Genomic DNA, 13,347 nt, shown 5'->3' on the forward strand with positions numbered 1-13,347 from the left:
TGGTTTCATCTCTGTCCATCCCAAGGAGTTACTGGCCAAAGCCCACTGGAACCACTAATTCCAGCAGTGATTCAATTCTAGAGGAAAATACTCCTTCCCTCACCTTCCAAAAGCTCATCTAGGGAAAGAACTATGTTCATCCTGTTGCCATGATTCAAAACTCCCTTCCTCTCCAGAGGAGATGGAGTCACCATGCCTGGAAGTGCCAAGCAGAGGTGGCACTGCTTGGTTTAATGGCATTCAGGTGAAGGTTGGACTCAGTGATCTTGGAGAGCTTTTCCAGCTTTAAGGACTCTGTGATTCCATGAAGATGAGGTCACTCACAGAAGCACTAATGGAACACTCCTAAAATAATCCCTCCATGGCTCCAGTACTGGGAAATGCCCCAGGCTGGAGGTTTCCCCAGCACAGCAGGAGGCTGTGACACTGTTTGGTCCCCAAGGGATGTGACACTGTGGGGCTGGCAGGGGAAATGCTCTGAGGGAAATGAGCCAGGTCAAACAGGAAAACTGAACCATCAACATCTCCTGTGAGTTCCTGCCTCCAGCTGGGCTGAGCACGAGGCACCAAATGCAGAGCCCTGCTCAGAGCACTCACAGCAACACCAGGGGAACATCCTGCACTGCTCCTGGCAGGGACTTCATCCAAAATCAACTGCAGACAAAATGCACCTTCAATATATTCCAGGAAGACATCCATTATTTAAAAGTACATTAATCTCATTTCTCTTCAAGTGCCTGAATTAATCCAGCAGTAATTCCCCTGCAATGAGCTGTAATTCAAATAAAGCAGAGCAATGGGGTGGCAAAATGCTGAAGAGTCTCTACACTGTCACCATTATATCATAAAAAAGACAAAACCTAAACATTTCTTGCAGAGCAAACAAAATTCCAGCACATGGGACTGAGTTCAATCCTTCAGTGAAGCAGAATGTTTAGGTGGAGCTGCTCTAATCAGGATGGATGGATTGAAATAACTCTCCAGTGCTGTCTGCTCTGAAGCTGAGACAAGCACCTTTGTTAAGAAACTGATCTCAGAAATGTCTGTACCATCCTGGAATCCAAGTTAATTTTACAGCAGCCTGGCTGTCTCTGTTGGCACTCACTTGGCTGCTGAACCTCAAAGCTGGTCGTTACCCTGATTTCATAAGCAATAAAATATTTATAACACACAGTTCTCAAGTGCAGAGAACAAACCAAATGTAATTGACATTAATGTCTGCTCTAAGATCCCAACAAATATAGCATTAAAAACCAGCTAAAATGCTATTTTCACACCACACTGAGCAGACAGGACACGAGTTCAGGGTACATCAAGCTGTAATTTACACAACAGGTGTGAACTATAAAAAACCTCACACTTTGCTGCTCTAGCTTTATTTCACTAAATCATTCTAAGAACAGAAAAGCATCAGCAATACTCAATAGCAGTCTCACTCAGCTGATACTCCATTTCATCCTCCACTTCACCACCAAGAAAACACTTGAGAGTCTGAGATGTGGGCATGGAGAGATGCACTCTGTGTCACCCACCTGAGACCCAGAGTCCCTGCTCCAAAGGGATTTTGCCATTCTATTCCAGAGGGATTTTGCCATTCACCCCCCAGTAATATTGTTAAAGGAATGGCAGATGTTGGAGTGTGAAAAGAGAGGCTTTTCTGAGGCTCTCAGAGACAGAACAGAATGTAAGAATTGAATTTAAAATCTTTGCAGCAATTATAATATATTAAGTCACACAGATATGAAATAGAGGTCTATGCCTTAGCTTGAAGTAAGTAGAAAAAATTAAGATTCATAGATATAAAGTAGAAGCATGAATGTTAGTTTTAAGTAAGTAAAAATATGTTTTAAGTGCCTTAAAAAGCAAAAGCTTTGGAATCCAGTGTAAAAAACAAGTTTTATAAACCCGTAACAATCCCAACAGGCAATGACAGAAAATCAGATTTAAAAACAAATAGAAGTGTCCAAGAACAGGGCTCTAGCAGAAGGTGTCCCATGGCCAAGGGCTGGAATGAAATGATCTTTAAGGCTCTTCCAGCACAGACCATTCTGGGATTGTGGGATTGTGTTGGATCCCAGAGATCTGGGGTTTTTGAGCTTTCTGTGCTTTCTGGCACTGACCCCCTAGAGAACACTGCTTTTCACCTGAGGCCTTGGGGAAAGCTTCTAAATTTGAGTGATGGAGTTAAAATCATGGGTGTGTAGTTAAATAAAAGTGTATGCTTTTACATGGTAAAGGGTTTTAAATTTGAGTATAGTAATAGGTATGGGACAAGATGGAAGATTTTGGGTGGTGTCTCTTTGGTGCTCATCTTCTTCTTCATGAGTTTCAGGTAGTAATTTCTGGCTGGTCATAAGTCTCATACTGAAGGTCATGGGAAATTAGTTATTGGGTAAAAAATATAAATAATAGAGGTGTTAATTCTCTGTTGGACTGTTTAGCTTTAAGAGACCTTGCAGCAGCTGGATTTCTCTCCACTTTGCTCACAGTGCTGCTGAACGCTCTGCACCTTTTGATCCCGAACACAAGAAAATCCATTTCCTTCATGTATCTTTTAACCCTGCCTCTGAGTGAAGGCACAAGAGACTGAGACAAACCACTAGTTAAGGGGTAACAGGATTGCAGCATGTCCTCCCCTCCCTGAGCTGGGCAAAGCCCTCACCTGTCTGCGCTGTGTCGCTGCTCGTTCCAGGTGCCGTACTGGCTGTCGGGCTCCTGCACCAGCGTGTCCGTGTCCTTTGCTCCTGGAGGCTGCCTGGAGAAGCATTGCCTCAGCTGGTCCTGCAAAGAAACCTTCAGTCAGTGCTCCAGCCCCTGCAGGAGGGATTCACAGGTTTTGTTGGCAACAGTGCGTTGGAATCTGACAATTAAATTTGGCCGAATGGGAAGGAATTTAAACATCGTGAACTCGGAGTGACAATTCTCTCCACAGGAATTCTCTGGACAGTAATCACAATAATTGTTTTCCTGGGTAAATAATGGGTTCCTGACTCCCTGCTTTCAGGAACTCCATGCTGTTTTAATATTGCTTTTATCTCTGGTTGCACAGAACTTCTCAAAGCACCTATGCAGGCACAAGGAATTCTGCTGGGAATGACATTTCATCTCCTCAAGCAGGCAAACATCAACTCCACTGCTCTTTTCCTGAGCTTGATAAAATGATCCTTTTCCTTTTTTTCAAGCTTTCTTTGGAAGACATTCAAAATAAAATGCATAAATAAGTAAGTAAATAAACACAGGGCCAGACACAAAAAGCCTTCTCCAAACTGATGTAACATCCAAACCCAATGCAGGACAGACCACGGTGGGTTTGCTTTGTTTTACTCTGACCTCTCCTTTCCTGTTTTTATTCCATGGATCTGCAGCTTTCACAAAAGGAATGAGTGGATCCCAGGTCCTCATCTTTCCAGGGAAAAAACTGGGTCAGTGCTGGCACCTCAGATTTGCAGCACACCAATGTCAACCAGCCCTGCAGTTGTGCTGAGTTATTCAGGGAGCTCCAAAAGTTCCTGAAATCCTGCACTGGGAGCAGATAATTAACTGTTGGTCCCTTTCACCTTCATTATTCTCAACAAATACAAACATGGCTTTCAGCTCCAGATCAGTTTTGCTTATCAAGATTTTATCTGACAGCAAATTACATGATTTTCCACTTGCCCTTGGAAAAATCCAAAGATTTTTCTCTCTTTGTTAAGTACCCCCTGAGCAGAACATGTTGCTAGACTAGAACACATCTCCTTCTCTTTAGGCAGCACAAACAAAGTAACAACAATTAAAAAATCCCATATTTACTACGCAGAATTCCTTCATATTATTACAGGAAAAAAAGAGATTGCATGTTTACTTGTTTCCTTAATTTTGTACACCTAAAGAATGCTGCCTTCAGACTATAAAATCACTAAGGATAATTCAGCAGTGCTGACACCTGGCTACTGAAGAAGTCCCACACCACTTCCAGCTCTCATAACCAGTTCTTATTTCCCAGTGGCCACAGCTACTCTCCAGCCCTGCTGTGCTCTTAGCTGCTGACACAGTGTTTGTGTTTTAATGCAAAGAAAATGCAAAAGGCTCCACTATTTACTCCAACCATCACCATGCACCTCAAAGTTAAAGACAAAGTTAAATTCTGTTTGCAATACTCAAGTAAAACTGCCTTGGTTTGTGAGTTACACAGAACAGACATTTCCTGCAGATGTTCCTGCAGCCCTACAATTTACTGGTTCTTAACACTTTCTATAATCACAGCATCTTTAAGGTTGGAAAAAAACCTCAGAAAGATGGAGTCCAACCTCTCCTACATAGATATCTAAATAGAGATATGTACATGGATGCCTGGAGGCAAGTTAAGCTCTTACATTTCCCAGTCCATGCCAGGTACAAGATTCCAAACCCCAGCCAGGCACATGCTGCTTCCAACATGAGAGACAGTCTGGTATTTCCTAGAAACCACAGGGCATTTCCTCCTGCTTGCTTTGGCTGTTTTGCCTTCCACAAATTCCCTTTGCAGCTTCCCAATCCCATGGTTTTCTCCAGGGACTCCTGGGCTCAGTGGCACTTTGGCCAGTGGCTGTCCCTCTAGGAAAAGCACTAACAAATACCAGAGGCTCTTTTTACTTCCCTCCCAACTCTCCATGCTCATTCAGGAGTTTTTTTTCTTCCACCTTGTTGCTTATTACAACGTTTTTTTCAATCCCACATCATGGGTTACCCCACTCATATAATCAATTTGTACAGGATTTTCTGCTGATTATGACTAAAGCCCATTACCTCTACACACAGCACCATTTTATTTGCAATCACTCCCATTGTTTCTACCAGAAATCAGACTAAAAAGCACAGAAACAGGAACAGGAGCAGCAGAGGAGCAGTGGGGAGCCCTTGTTTACTCAGTGCTGTTATCAGGACCCTGGGGGCTGTACAGGAGGGGTGTGGACAGCCCAGATAAAAATGCCTCAGCAGCCACAGGAGTCAAGTTTAGATGCAAAGACACCACTCCTGTGAAGGCTCAATAATACCTAACAACATTTATACACTGCTGGCCAGAACAACACTGTTAGCAGAGTTATTTCTCTCAAATAACTCACTCTGCTAAACCCAAAACAAGCCTGAAAAAGAAATAAAATTACTGCTTCTGAAGACATTGTGAAGTTCAATACAACAAAGTCTAAATGTCAGGAATAAAACACTCCAAATTCTAGGAAATCAAGGGTTCTCTACATTCTAAAGACTTTGTTATATTCAGAACCATTATTTCATTGTGCTTCTGGAGGAAGCTGCTTATTTCAAAATGATTGTGTCCTTTCCTGACAGGCCCTTTCAACACGTACTTTTGAAGGTGCCAAATGATTAATTGGAAAAAAAAAGAAACATTCTCTAGGTACCAAGCACAAAAAAGAAGGAGTGGGAAGAGGAGCTGATCCTCTCCTTGGCTGGTGGAGGAGGTGTTGGCTGGGGGCACAGAGGGTGGTGCAGAAAAGCAATTTATAGCCTGTAGCAGCTCAGAGCAGAGGGGGTGCTGAGGAAGGAAGTGACAAAAAAACCAGGAAGATTTTCCTTGCCAGAAGGTGACTATTAGCAAGAATGAAGAATTTTAGCTTTTCTTTTGAAGATCTCTTTTCTATCATTGTCACCACACTCCTGAAAGACTCAAGGCAGACAACACATGAAGCCAGGCAAGATACAGACATTTCCTCCATAAATAGAATATTCAGGGAACTGGAAAACCAATCATTCCATAGGAAAAAAGAGTAAAGAGAGGTCTGGTGTCTTTTCAGCACACAAGATAAACCCAAATTAGAACTTTTAAAATTTATGATGACAGAAAAATCTCCCAAATCAAATAAAACCCACACCTGATCCAGGCTTCAAATGCTGTTATTCTCCAAGCTCTGATCTTTAATTTCCCAATTCTTACACCAGGAGCCAGGTGAAAAAAATCTACTTAATTTTTTTATAAAATAAAGCAGCTGAGCTGTGTCCTGCTTTGCCTCTGGTTCTAAAATGAGCCATTATGATTATGCCTCTTTCAGTCCACCCTTGGAATTAAGCTGGGCTTGGCTACAGTCCAGGGCTGATTACTCCTGCAATTTCCAGTTCCTGAAAACGATGCACACACAACATTGGTCCCACCAGTCCCAAAATCACCCCTAACTCTGGGTCAATGCAGACATTTATGTGCAAAACCCTCCTGAACTGATGGGAAATGAAGACCTGGCACAGGAGGAACACCAGCTCTGAGAGATCTCCTGAGTCAGAAACTGCACAGACAGTTTCAAAAATATCTTTGTTTGCCAAGGAGCCCGAGACATCAGCCAGCCAAAGTGACAGCCCACAGCTTGAGTGTGAATGTTCAGAGCTAAATTCCACTGGCATGGATTGGGTATGAAGAGGAACTGCACAATGGAAGGAAGTTTTGACCATCTGCCTTGTTAATACACAACTCAGAGAAAAAATGGTGCTGATTTCTTGAAAAGGGCTGCTTTTCTTTTCTTTTTCATTTTCCCCTCTCCTTGCTTTAATTAAAAAAGCAAAAACATGGCCAAATTGTCCCTTAAGTGTGACATTTTAGAAGAGCTCATAAGTCCCTAAAAATCCCAAAAAGTATTGCAGCTGTTCCCCTGCAACATGCCAGGAAGACAGCCACAGACATCCAGCTATTCATATTTTATGATATTATTTTGTAGTTGACTCTGTTTTAAATGGCATGCTGGGCTTGATGACCTCCAGAGATCCTTAATAACCAAAATTATTCTACAATAATTCTAAGGACTAAGAGGTGAACTATATATTTTGGAGCACTTAGAGAATTATCAGAACATAACAGCAGAATGAAACCAACCAACACTGAAAACCCCACCATAATGAGAGGATCTATGGGTCACAAGCCCACAGATTTTAATTTGGAAATACCCAAATGCCAAGACAACAAGTGGGAAGAGGCTCCCAGGATTTCCATCTGTACTTACTATCCATCCAATGAATGCTGCCCATAAGGAATAAGTCATGGCTCCAGCTGCTCAATTCCCAGCACTCAGGTGGGATTCAGACTGGTGAGATCAGCCAACTCAACGTTTTAATTAATTGCTGAATGGTCTCAGAGCCTCAGGGAACGTTCCAGGCTGAGGCAGCACCTTCTGCCCCCACCCTCCCTGCTGCAGCCCCAGATAAAGAGTTCCAGGAACTGCCCAGCTGAGCTCAGGGATGAGTTACAGAACTCCAGCACGAGGAAAAGCTCCCCAGCCAGCACAACAGACAGGACAGCACTGCCCCATCCCAGCCCCAAGAGCAGGGACAGAATTAATGGAATTCATCCATCTCAGAACCTCCAGGGCTTTACACCCAACACAGCCACCCCCAGGGTGGGCAGCAGGCAAGGAGGTGGCAGAGAGAGGCTGTGGTGCTGCTCAAGTGGAGCAGCTCTGGGAGGACATGGGAGATGCTGGGGTGAGTCCAGAGGAGGCTGTGAAGGTGATCAAGGGATGGAGCAGCTCTCCCATAAACACAGGCTGAGAATTGGGGTTGTTCAGCCTGGAGAAGGTTCTAGGGAGAGCCTTTCAGTATCTAAAGGGGCTCCAAGAGAGCTGGGGAGGGACTTTGGACAAGGAGGAATGGCTTCCCACTGACACAGAGTAGGCTCAGATGGATGTTAGGAGGAAATGCTCCCCTGTGAGGATAGGGAGGTCCTGGCAGAGGTTCCCCAGAGCAGCTGTGGCTGCCCCAGCCCTGGAAGTGTCCCAGGCCAGGTTGGACAGAGCTTGGAGCACCCTGGGCTAGTGGAAATGTCCCTACCCATGGGAATGGGATGAGCATTAAGGTCCCTGCAACCCAAACCATTCCATGACCCCACTGGCCCTGGTGCATCCTGGGCTGGGCAGGACAAGCTGGTTTGATGTGAAAAACTGGAGCTGCTGCAGCTGCTGAATGCACAAGCAATGCCTGGAGAAACACACGTGTGCCCCATGTGACTGTGAGCACTCACACACCACATTTAGCTCTCTCAGATCCTAAGCAGCTCCACTGCTCTGCTCAAAAATCCTTTAAATAATGGATGTTTCCCTCTCCCAGGGGCAGTGGAGTATGTTCCAGTCCCACAGTACCAAGCATCTCATACATACCATCAGCCCTGACAGCCTCCCTGTTGCTATGCAACCCTGGGCTGCCTCTCCATGTGAATTTTCCCTGCCTCTTCCACAGGGATACATACCCAAGCACCAATTACATCCCTGATGCTGAAGCCTGACAGCATTTCCCTTACGAAACAGGAGTTGTTTTTAGAGGGTGACTGGTCTAATTCTCCACTTTCCCATTGCTCCCCATTGATGCACGGGGCTGAATCCCAAACATTTCTCCCTGGAAAGGCACAGCAAAAATTGCAGCAAAGCAGATGTACTAAAGGAGCTCCAAGAGAGCTGGGGAGGGACTTTGGACAAGGATGTGAAGGAGAATGGTTTTAAACTGGCACAGGGCAGGTTTAGACCAGATATTAGGAGGAAATTCTTACCTGTGAGGGTGGTGAAGCCCTGGCACAGGCACCAAAGTCTGCCTTGCATCGATTCTGGCCACAGCAGAGAATGTGGCCAAATTAATGCAGATGAAGTTGGTTTTGCCAGGGATCTGGTTACCATCATTCAGTGACATCAGCTCCCTGCCCCTGCAGTGACTCCTGGTGCTGTTCTCCTCATTCCAGAGAGGATTTCAAAGACATTTGAGTGTTTGTCATTTTTTCTACCCTGCAAATCGAGCTGCTCTGCCCTGCTGTGAACACTCACCACACACACATCAGGTGGTTCAGGGCAAGGCTGAAGATGGAGCAGAGGTTGACTCGATGTGCAAAAAGCAGAGGAGAATCTAATTCTAAATATAAGCCCTGCTAGGGCTGAGTGAGCCACAACAGCACTTCCTCTGAGAGGTGGGAACATACAACACCACAGCACAGCAGAGGAGCTAGCTGGGAACATCTTTAAAACCTCTCCTATGTCATCAGATTAAATTTCCTTTTCAGCCTCAGGCAGCCAAGCTGATAAGCAATGAAGCCCTAAGAAAGCCAAGGCAGCAGGAAGGAGCCAGAGGCTCCAGCAGGAAGATCCTGAGCAGGGAGAGGGAATCCAGGCTCTCCCCAGGGCAGGTGTAACTCCCATCAGTTTAATAAAACCTGGCACCAAGTGTGGAACAGCATCCCTTGACTTCAACACTGCAGGAGGCACAAGCCAGAACAAGGCAATTTCATCCTGGGGTGCCAAGGAGGGAATAGATTTTTTTTTTTTTTTTTAAACTGCATAGTTGAAATCAACACTTCCTACTTGAAATGCTGCATTTCACAGTTCTTCTGCACAGTTAACGTCTCTCCACATGAGACACAAGTTAAACTTCAAACAAACATTCCTGGGGAAAAAAGTGCTCCTTAGCTTAAAGCCTGGAATGAAAGATGTACAGAAAGTGATAGGATTTCCTGACAACAAGTGAATAACAAACATGCTTCTTTCAGCACACAGCTCTGGAGATGTTTTAGGAGACAGCAGTCAAAACACACACACAGTCACCCCACCAATGAACGCCAGCAGAGCTTCTCAAAACTTTCCCAATATTTCCAGTTTCAATAAAAATGGATTGCCAGGGTAGGGAGGTTGTGAGGCCCTGGCAGCTGTGGCTGCCCCATCCCTGGAAGGGTCCAAGGCCAGGTTGGAGCATCCTGGGATACTGCAAGATGGCAGGGGCTGGAACTGGATAATTTTAATCCCTCTTTCAACCCAAATTCTTCTGAGATTCTATGATTCTAATGCTTGTGTTCAGTGAAGGTTTTGTACAATGTCATTTATTTCCCATGAAAGCTATCACTGAGAGCTTTAAAAAAAAACCAAAAAAGACAGCAAGGTAGATGAGTACAAAATACCAGCTCTAAATTTATTTAGGCTATTTTCTTCTTGTTTAAGAGCATGGTAAAAACTAACTCTTTGCAGTCAGCCTAAGTGAAACCACAGAGTAAAGTAGTTTAAATAATTATTCCTGTCAAAATAATGAGAGAAAAACAAAAGCAGCTACCAAATGCCCATCACTATGGGTTTCTGGCCCAGATTTATCTGCCAGCTACATTCATGGCCTGTTAAACCAAAGAGAAGTTATTAAAGAATGAAAAAGCAGGAACTGTTTCAGCACTGGCCCTTGCATCTTCATTAATTAAACTGAACAGCTTCACTCCTCCCCCCAGCCCCAAACAGGACAAACAACTCATTTTTTAAAGCCTGCTTGCTGCAAACTTGCTTCTCCCTACCCTTACAGCTCCCTGGGAATTTAAAGATAAAATTTAAAGATTAAAATTCCATTTACTGATAGCACAAAAATATTATTTTTGAGAACAACTCATTGTGTTCTTGGTGAATATTAGGGCAGAACAATTCAGCAACTATTCACTATAGGGTCTGTACCTATTCCAAGTTCAGAATCAAAGTGCCAACTTGTAGTAATTTCTCTTTACAAATCGTTTGTTGAAGGATTTTCACCACAAGGACAAACTTTTTGCAGACAGACTCGGGTACAATGTTACAGGCACTGCAGATCAAAGTTCTTTTAGAAGCAGAGACACAGTCCCAGGTGAATGCAGGGGTGGAACTCAAACCCTCACCTGCTCCAGAAAGGGAAAAAAGCTTTCCCCAGCAGCAAACTGTGCAAGGTTAGAATTAAACATCTGGGAAGATTGATAAAAACTAAGATGGGAGTTTCAGCCCCTAGCAGGGAAAGGGCTGTAGGATGCTACAAAAACCCTCAGAAGGACTAAGTGTCCTCCCAGCACATCTGGGACATGTGCATCAAACAAATCACTCCACTTCCATCTTCATTTTGGAATTAAAAACTGGATCCAAACTAAGTAAAGTGATGCTGCCAGATGAATTTGGAATGAAAGCAACATTTTCTTTGACTGCCCAATACACCAAAAGCAAACCACAGCTGAATGCACTTTGGTGTTATTTTTAGCATCAGAGCAATTTAGGTAAAACACATCAACCACGCTCAGCCAGCCCCAGAATTCATCTTTCCTGTTCTGTGTGAAACACCTCTGAGGTTTTCCATGACTTTTTTTAGCAGTGTAAGTGGAGCCAAGGGAATCAAGCAGCTTGCCCTGGTTTTATTGTATGGCAGCAAACCTCAAGACCTAGAACAGTGCTGGCTGTGAAACCAGATCTCACACCTATAATAGAACCATGACCCATAGACCCTGATTAAATCAGAGGCCATGTTTAATGCATGTCTCTCTGCTCCTCTTACAAAGACACCAAGCTGATGACATGAGATGAAAATGGACAATTAACTCCATCAAAATACCTGAAAGAAAAATCAGCTTCTATTTAAAAGGTCTCACTGCAAAGCAAAAACTTCTGCAAGCTCAGCTATGGATTCACAGATGTGAGGGTGAAGAAGTTTACTCACACTGACTGAAATTGTGCTGCCTGAGCTGAATTTGGACAGTTTTCTGTGCTTTGTATGATGCCAAGTTCTCCACCAGTAGCCACCAGTGGCAGCACTGGAAGGGAGCTGGGAGCCCCTGGATGAGTCAGGCAGGAATTCACAAGCACAGCTGCTCCTTGTTTAAAAACTCCATCAGCCCTGAGTGACTGCTCTACAGGACAGCCCTAAAGCAGCTACCAAATCAGAAGTCAGTCTACATGAATTACACACTTTTTACTCATTCCATAGTTTTTTGTAGCACAGTATCAGTAATTCCAAGGACTAAGATGGGACCCTGTTGCAATCAGATAAAAAATCAGCTCCAGGTCTGTATTCAGCAGACACAATGGCACCAACCACAAACTTCTTGGAGTGCTCAGACTTTAAGTTGGAGCCCAAGTGAAACCAAATTCACGCATAAAGCCAAGCACAAGCAAAATTCTGCTGAAACAGAGGAAGAGCAGCTCCAGCACTGTCACCAGTGACTTCAGTGGAAAGGTCACCCCGTGTCTCCTGATTTCTGCTCTGTAAGCAGTGCTGTGTAGGACAGCAGAACACTTCTCCTCTGCAGGTTTCACATTCCCATTTTTCAGCCTTCTTTTACACGAGTTCCTCATTCAGATGACTCCAATAAATCTAAACCACCAGCTTCAAAAAGAAGCCAAGAGAACTTCACCATGCTAACACTGTAACAGTGGTTACCAAATATTTTCTTCTTCATTCTTTTGTGCTTACTTGACACTATTTTCTTTCCCAGTCTGTCCAAACAGGACATGGATAGCAAGCTGGGACAGAAATGCTGTGCCCAGTGCTGATAGAGAGCACTGGAAGGAGCTGTGTTCAAACACCACACCTGCCCAAGGAATGCAGCATCACCTGTGCTCATTCCCTGAGCAAACCCTGCCAGAGCTGCCTGTGTTTACACTTCACAATGAGTAACTGTTTTGTTTAATAATAATAAAAAAAGAAACTAAAACATTTTAGCCACTTCAGAGAGTTTGGATTTACCCACATGTTGGCACCAAAGCATGGGGCCCCTTTCCACACAGCTCAACCACAGCCACTGGTCAAACATTGGGCTTAAATCACCAGTTTCAGGCACAACTCAAACCACTGGTTTCAGCTCCTCTCCATGAAATAAAACAAAATAAACCAGATTTGCTTCTCTTTCACTCACTATCACCCCAAACCTTTGCTGCTTTGCAGGATGTGCCAGAACTACAATTGGTTGGTGTCAATAATGGTCAGGAGGATCACATCTCTCAGGAAACTGGCATGCCCTCCACCTCTTTGCCATGCCATCTCCTTCCTGAAAACAACCTGGAGACTAATGGAAAAGGGAGGGGAAAGGGCTCTGTCTGGCACAAAGCTGTGGAGAACCAAGAGCTCTTCACCTTTCCTTTGCTCCACCTTGTCTCTGCCACACCACAGCCTTCACAAGTCACACTGACCCTATTGCTTCTATGGCATGACAAAGTAGGAAGCATTCTGAGAAAAAAAAACAAAACACCTATTTTTCAGTAAAAGAAGGAAATAATGATTGTTTACATTGCCTGCACAGTGACAGCACTTCACTCTTCTTCTTCTTCTTGCAAATTTAGCTTCAGGCATTTTTTTACTGGAAAAGCACAAATACTGAAGCAAACCCAAAGCTGTGCTGGCCTGTGCTGGGGAACCAACCAACACCAGCCCAGTTTCAGTTTAACTTTCTAATTTCAGAGCAATACATGTCCTACCTCACTGTCTTGCTTCAAAATCAAGCACATTTTCCCCATTCCCCAAACCCTGATTTTCCCTGGCAAATGAAAACATCCACCTGCACTGCAGGAAGAAAGCAGCTGGGAGCAGACAGACAGACAGACAGACAGCACTATCTGGAGGTGTTTTGGGGGCTGTTTTTAGATGGAA

The 13,347-nt window shown here is 44.1% G+C and overlaps 1 protein-coding gene and 1 long non-coding RNA gene across 9 annotated transcripts in view; one reads left to right on the forward strand and one right to left on the reverse strand.

The window, feature by feature from the left end:
- Positions 1-13,347, reverse strand: part of KIAA1671 — a 64,815-nt gene that overhangs the window by 7,948 nt on the left and 43,520 nt on the right. For 6 of the 8 annotated variants that reach the window (XM_079322148.1, XM_079322149.1, XM_079322150.1 and 3 more), the window contains one exon: positions 2,663-2,781. In XM_079322148.1, coding sequence (XP_079178274.1) covers positions 2,663-2,781 — 119 coding nt within the window. Of the gene's footprint in view, positions 1-2,662; positions 2,782-4,767; positions 4,822-6,965; positions 7,143-13,347 lie in introns of those variants that run through there. The other 2 variants (XM_079322154.1, XM_079322155.1) reach the window with 2 other exon arrangements.
- On the forward strand, positions 9,710-12,984 carry LOC306810074. Its single transcript, XR_013776381.1, has 2 exons — positions 9,710-11,602; positions 11,766-12,984. It is a non-coding gene; the product is annotated as an uncharacterized lncRNA (long non-coding RNA).

Source organism: Erithacus rubecula (assembly GCF_903797595.1).
Source record: "Erithacus rubecula genome assembly, chromosome: 19".
Lineage (NCBI taxonomy): Eukaryota > Metazoa > Chordata > Aves > Passeriformes > Muscicapidae > Erithacus > Erithacus rubecula.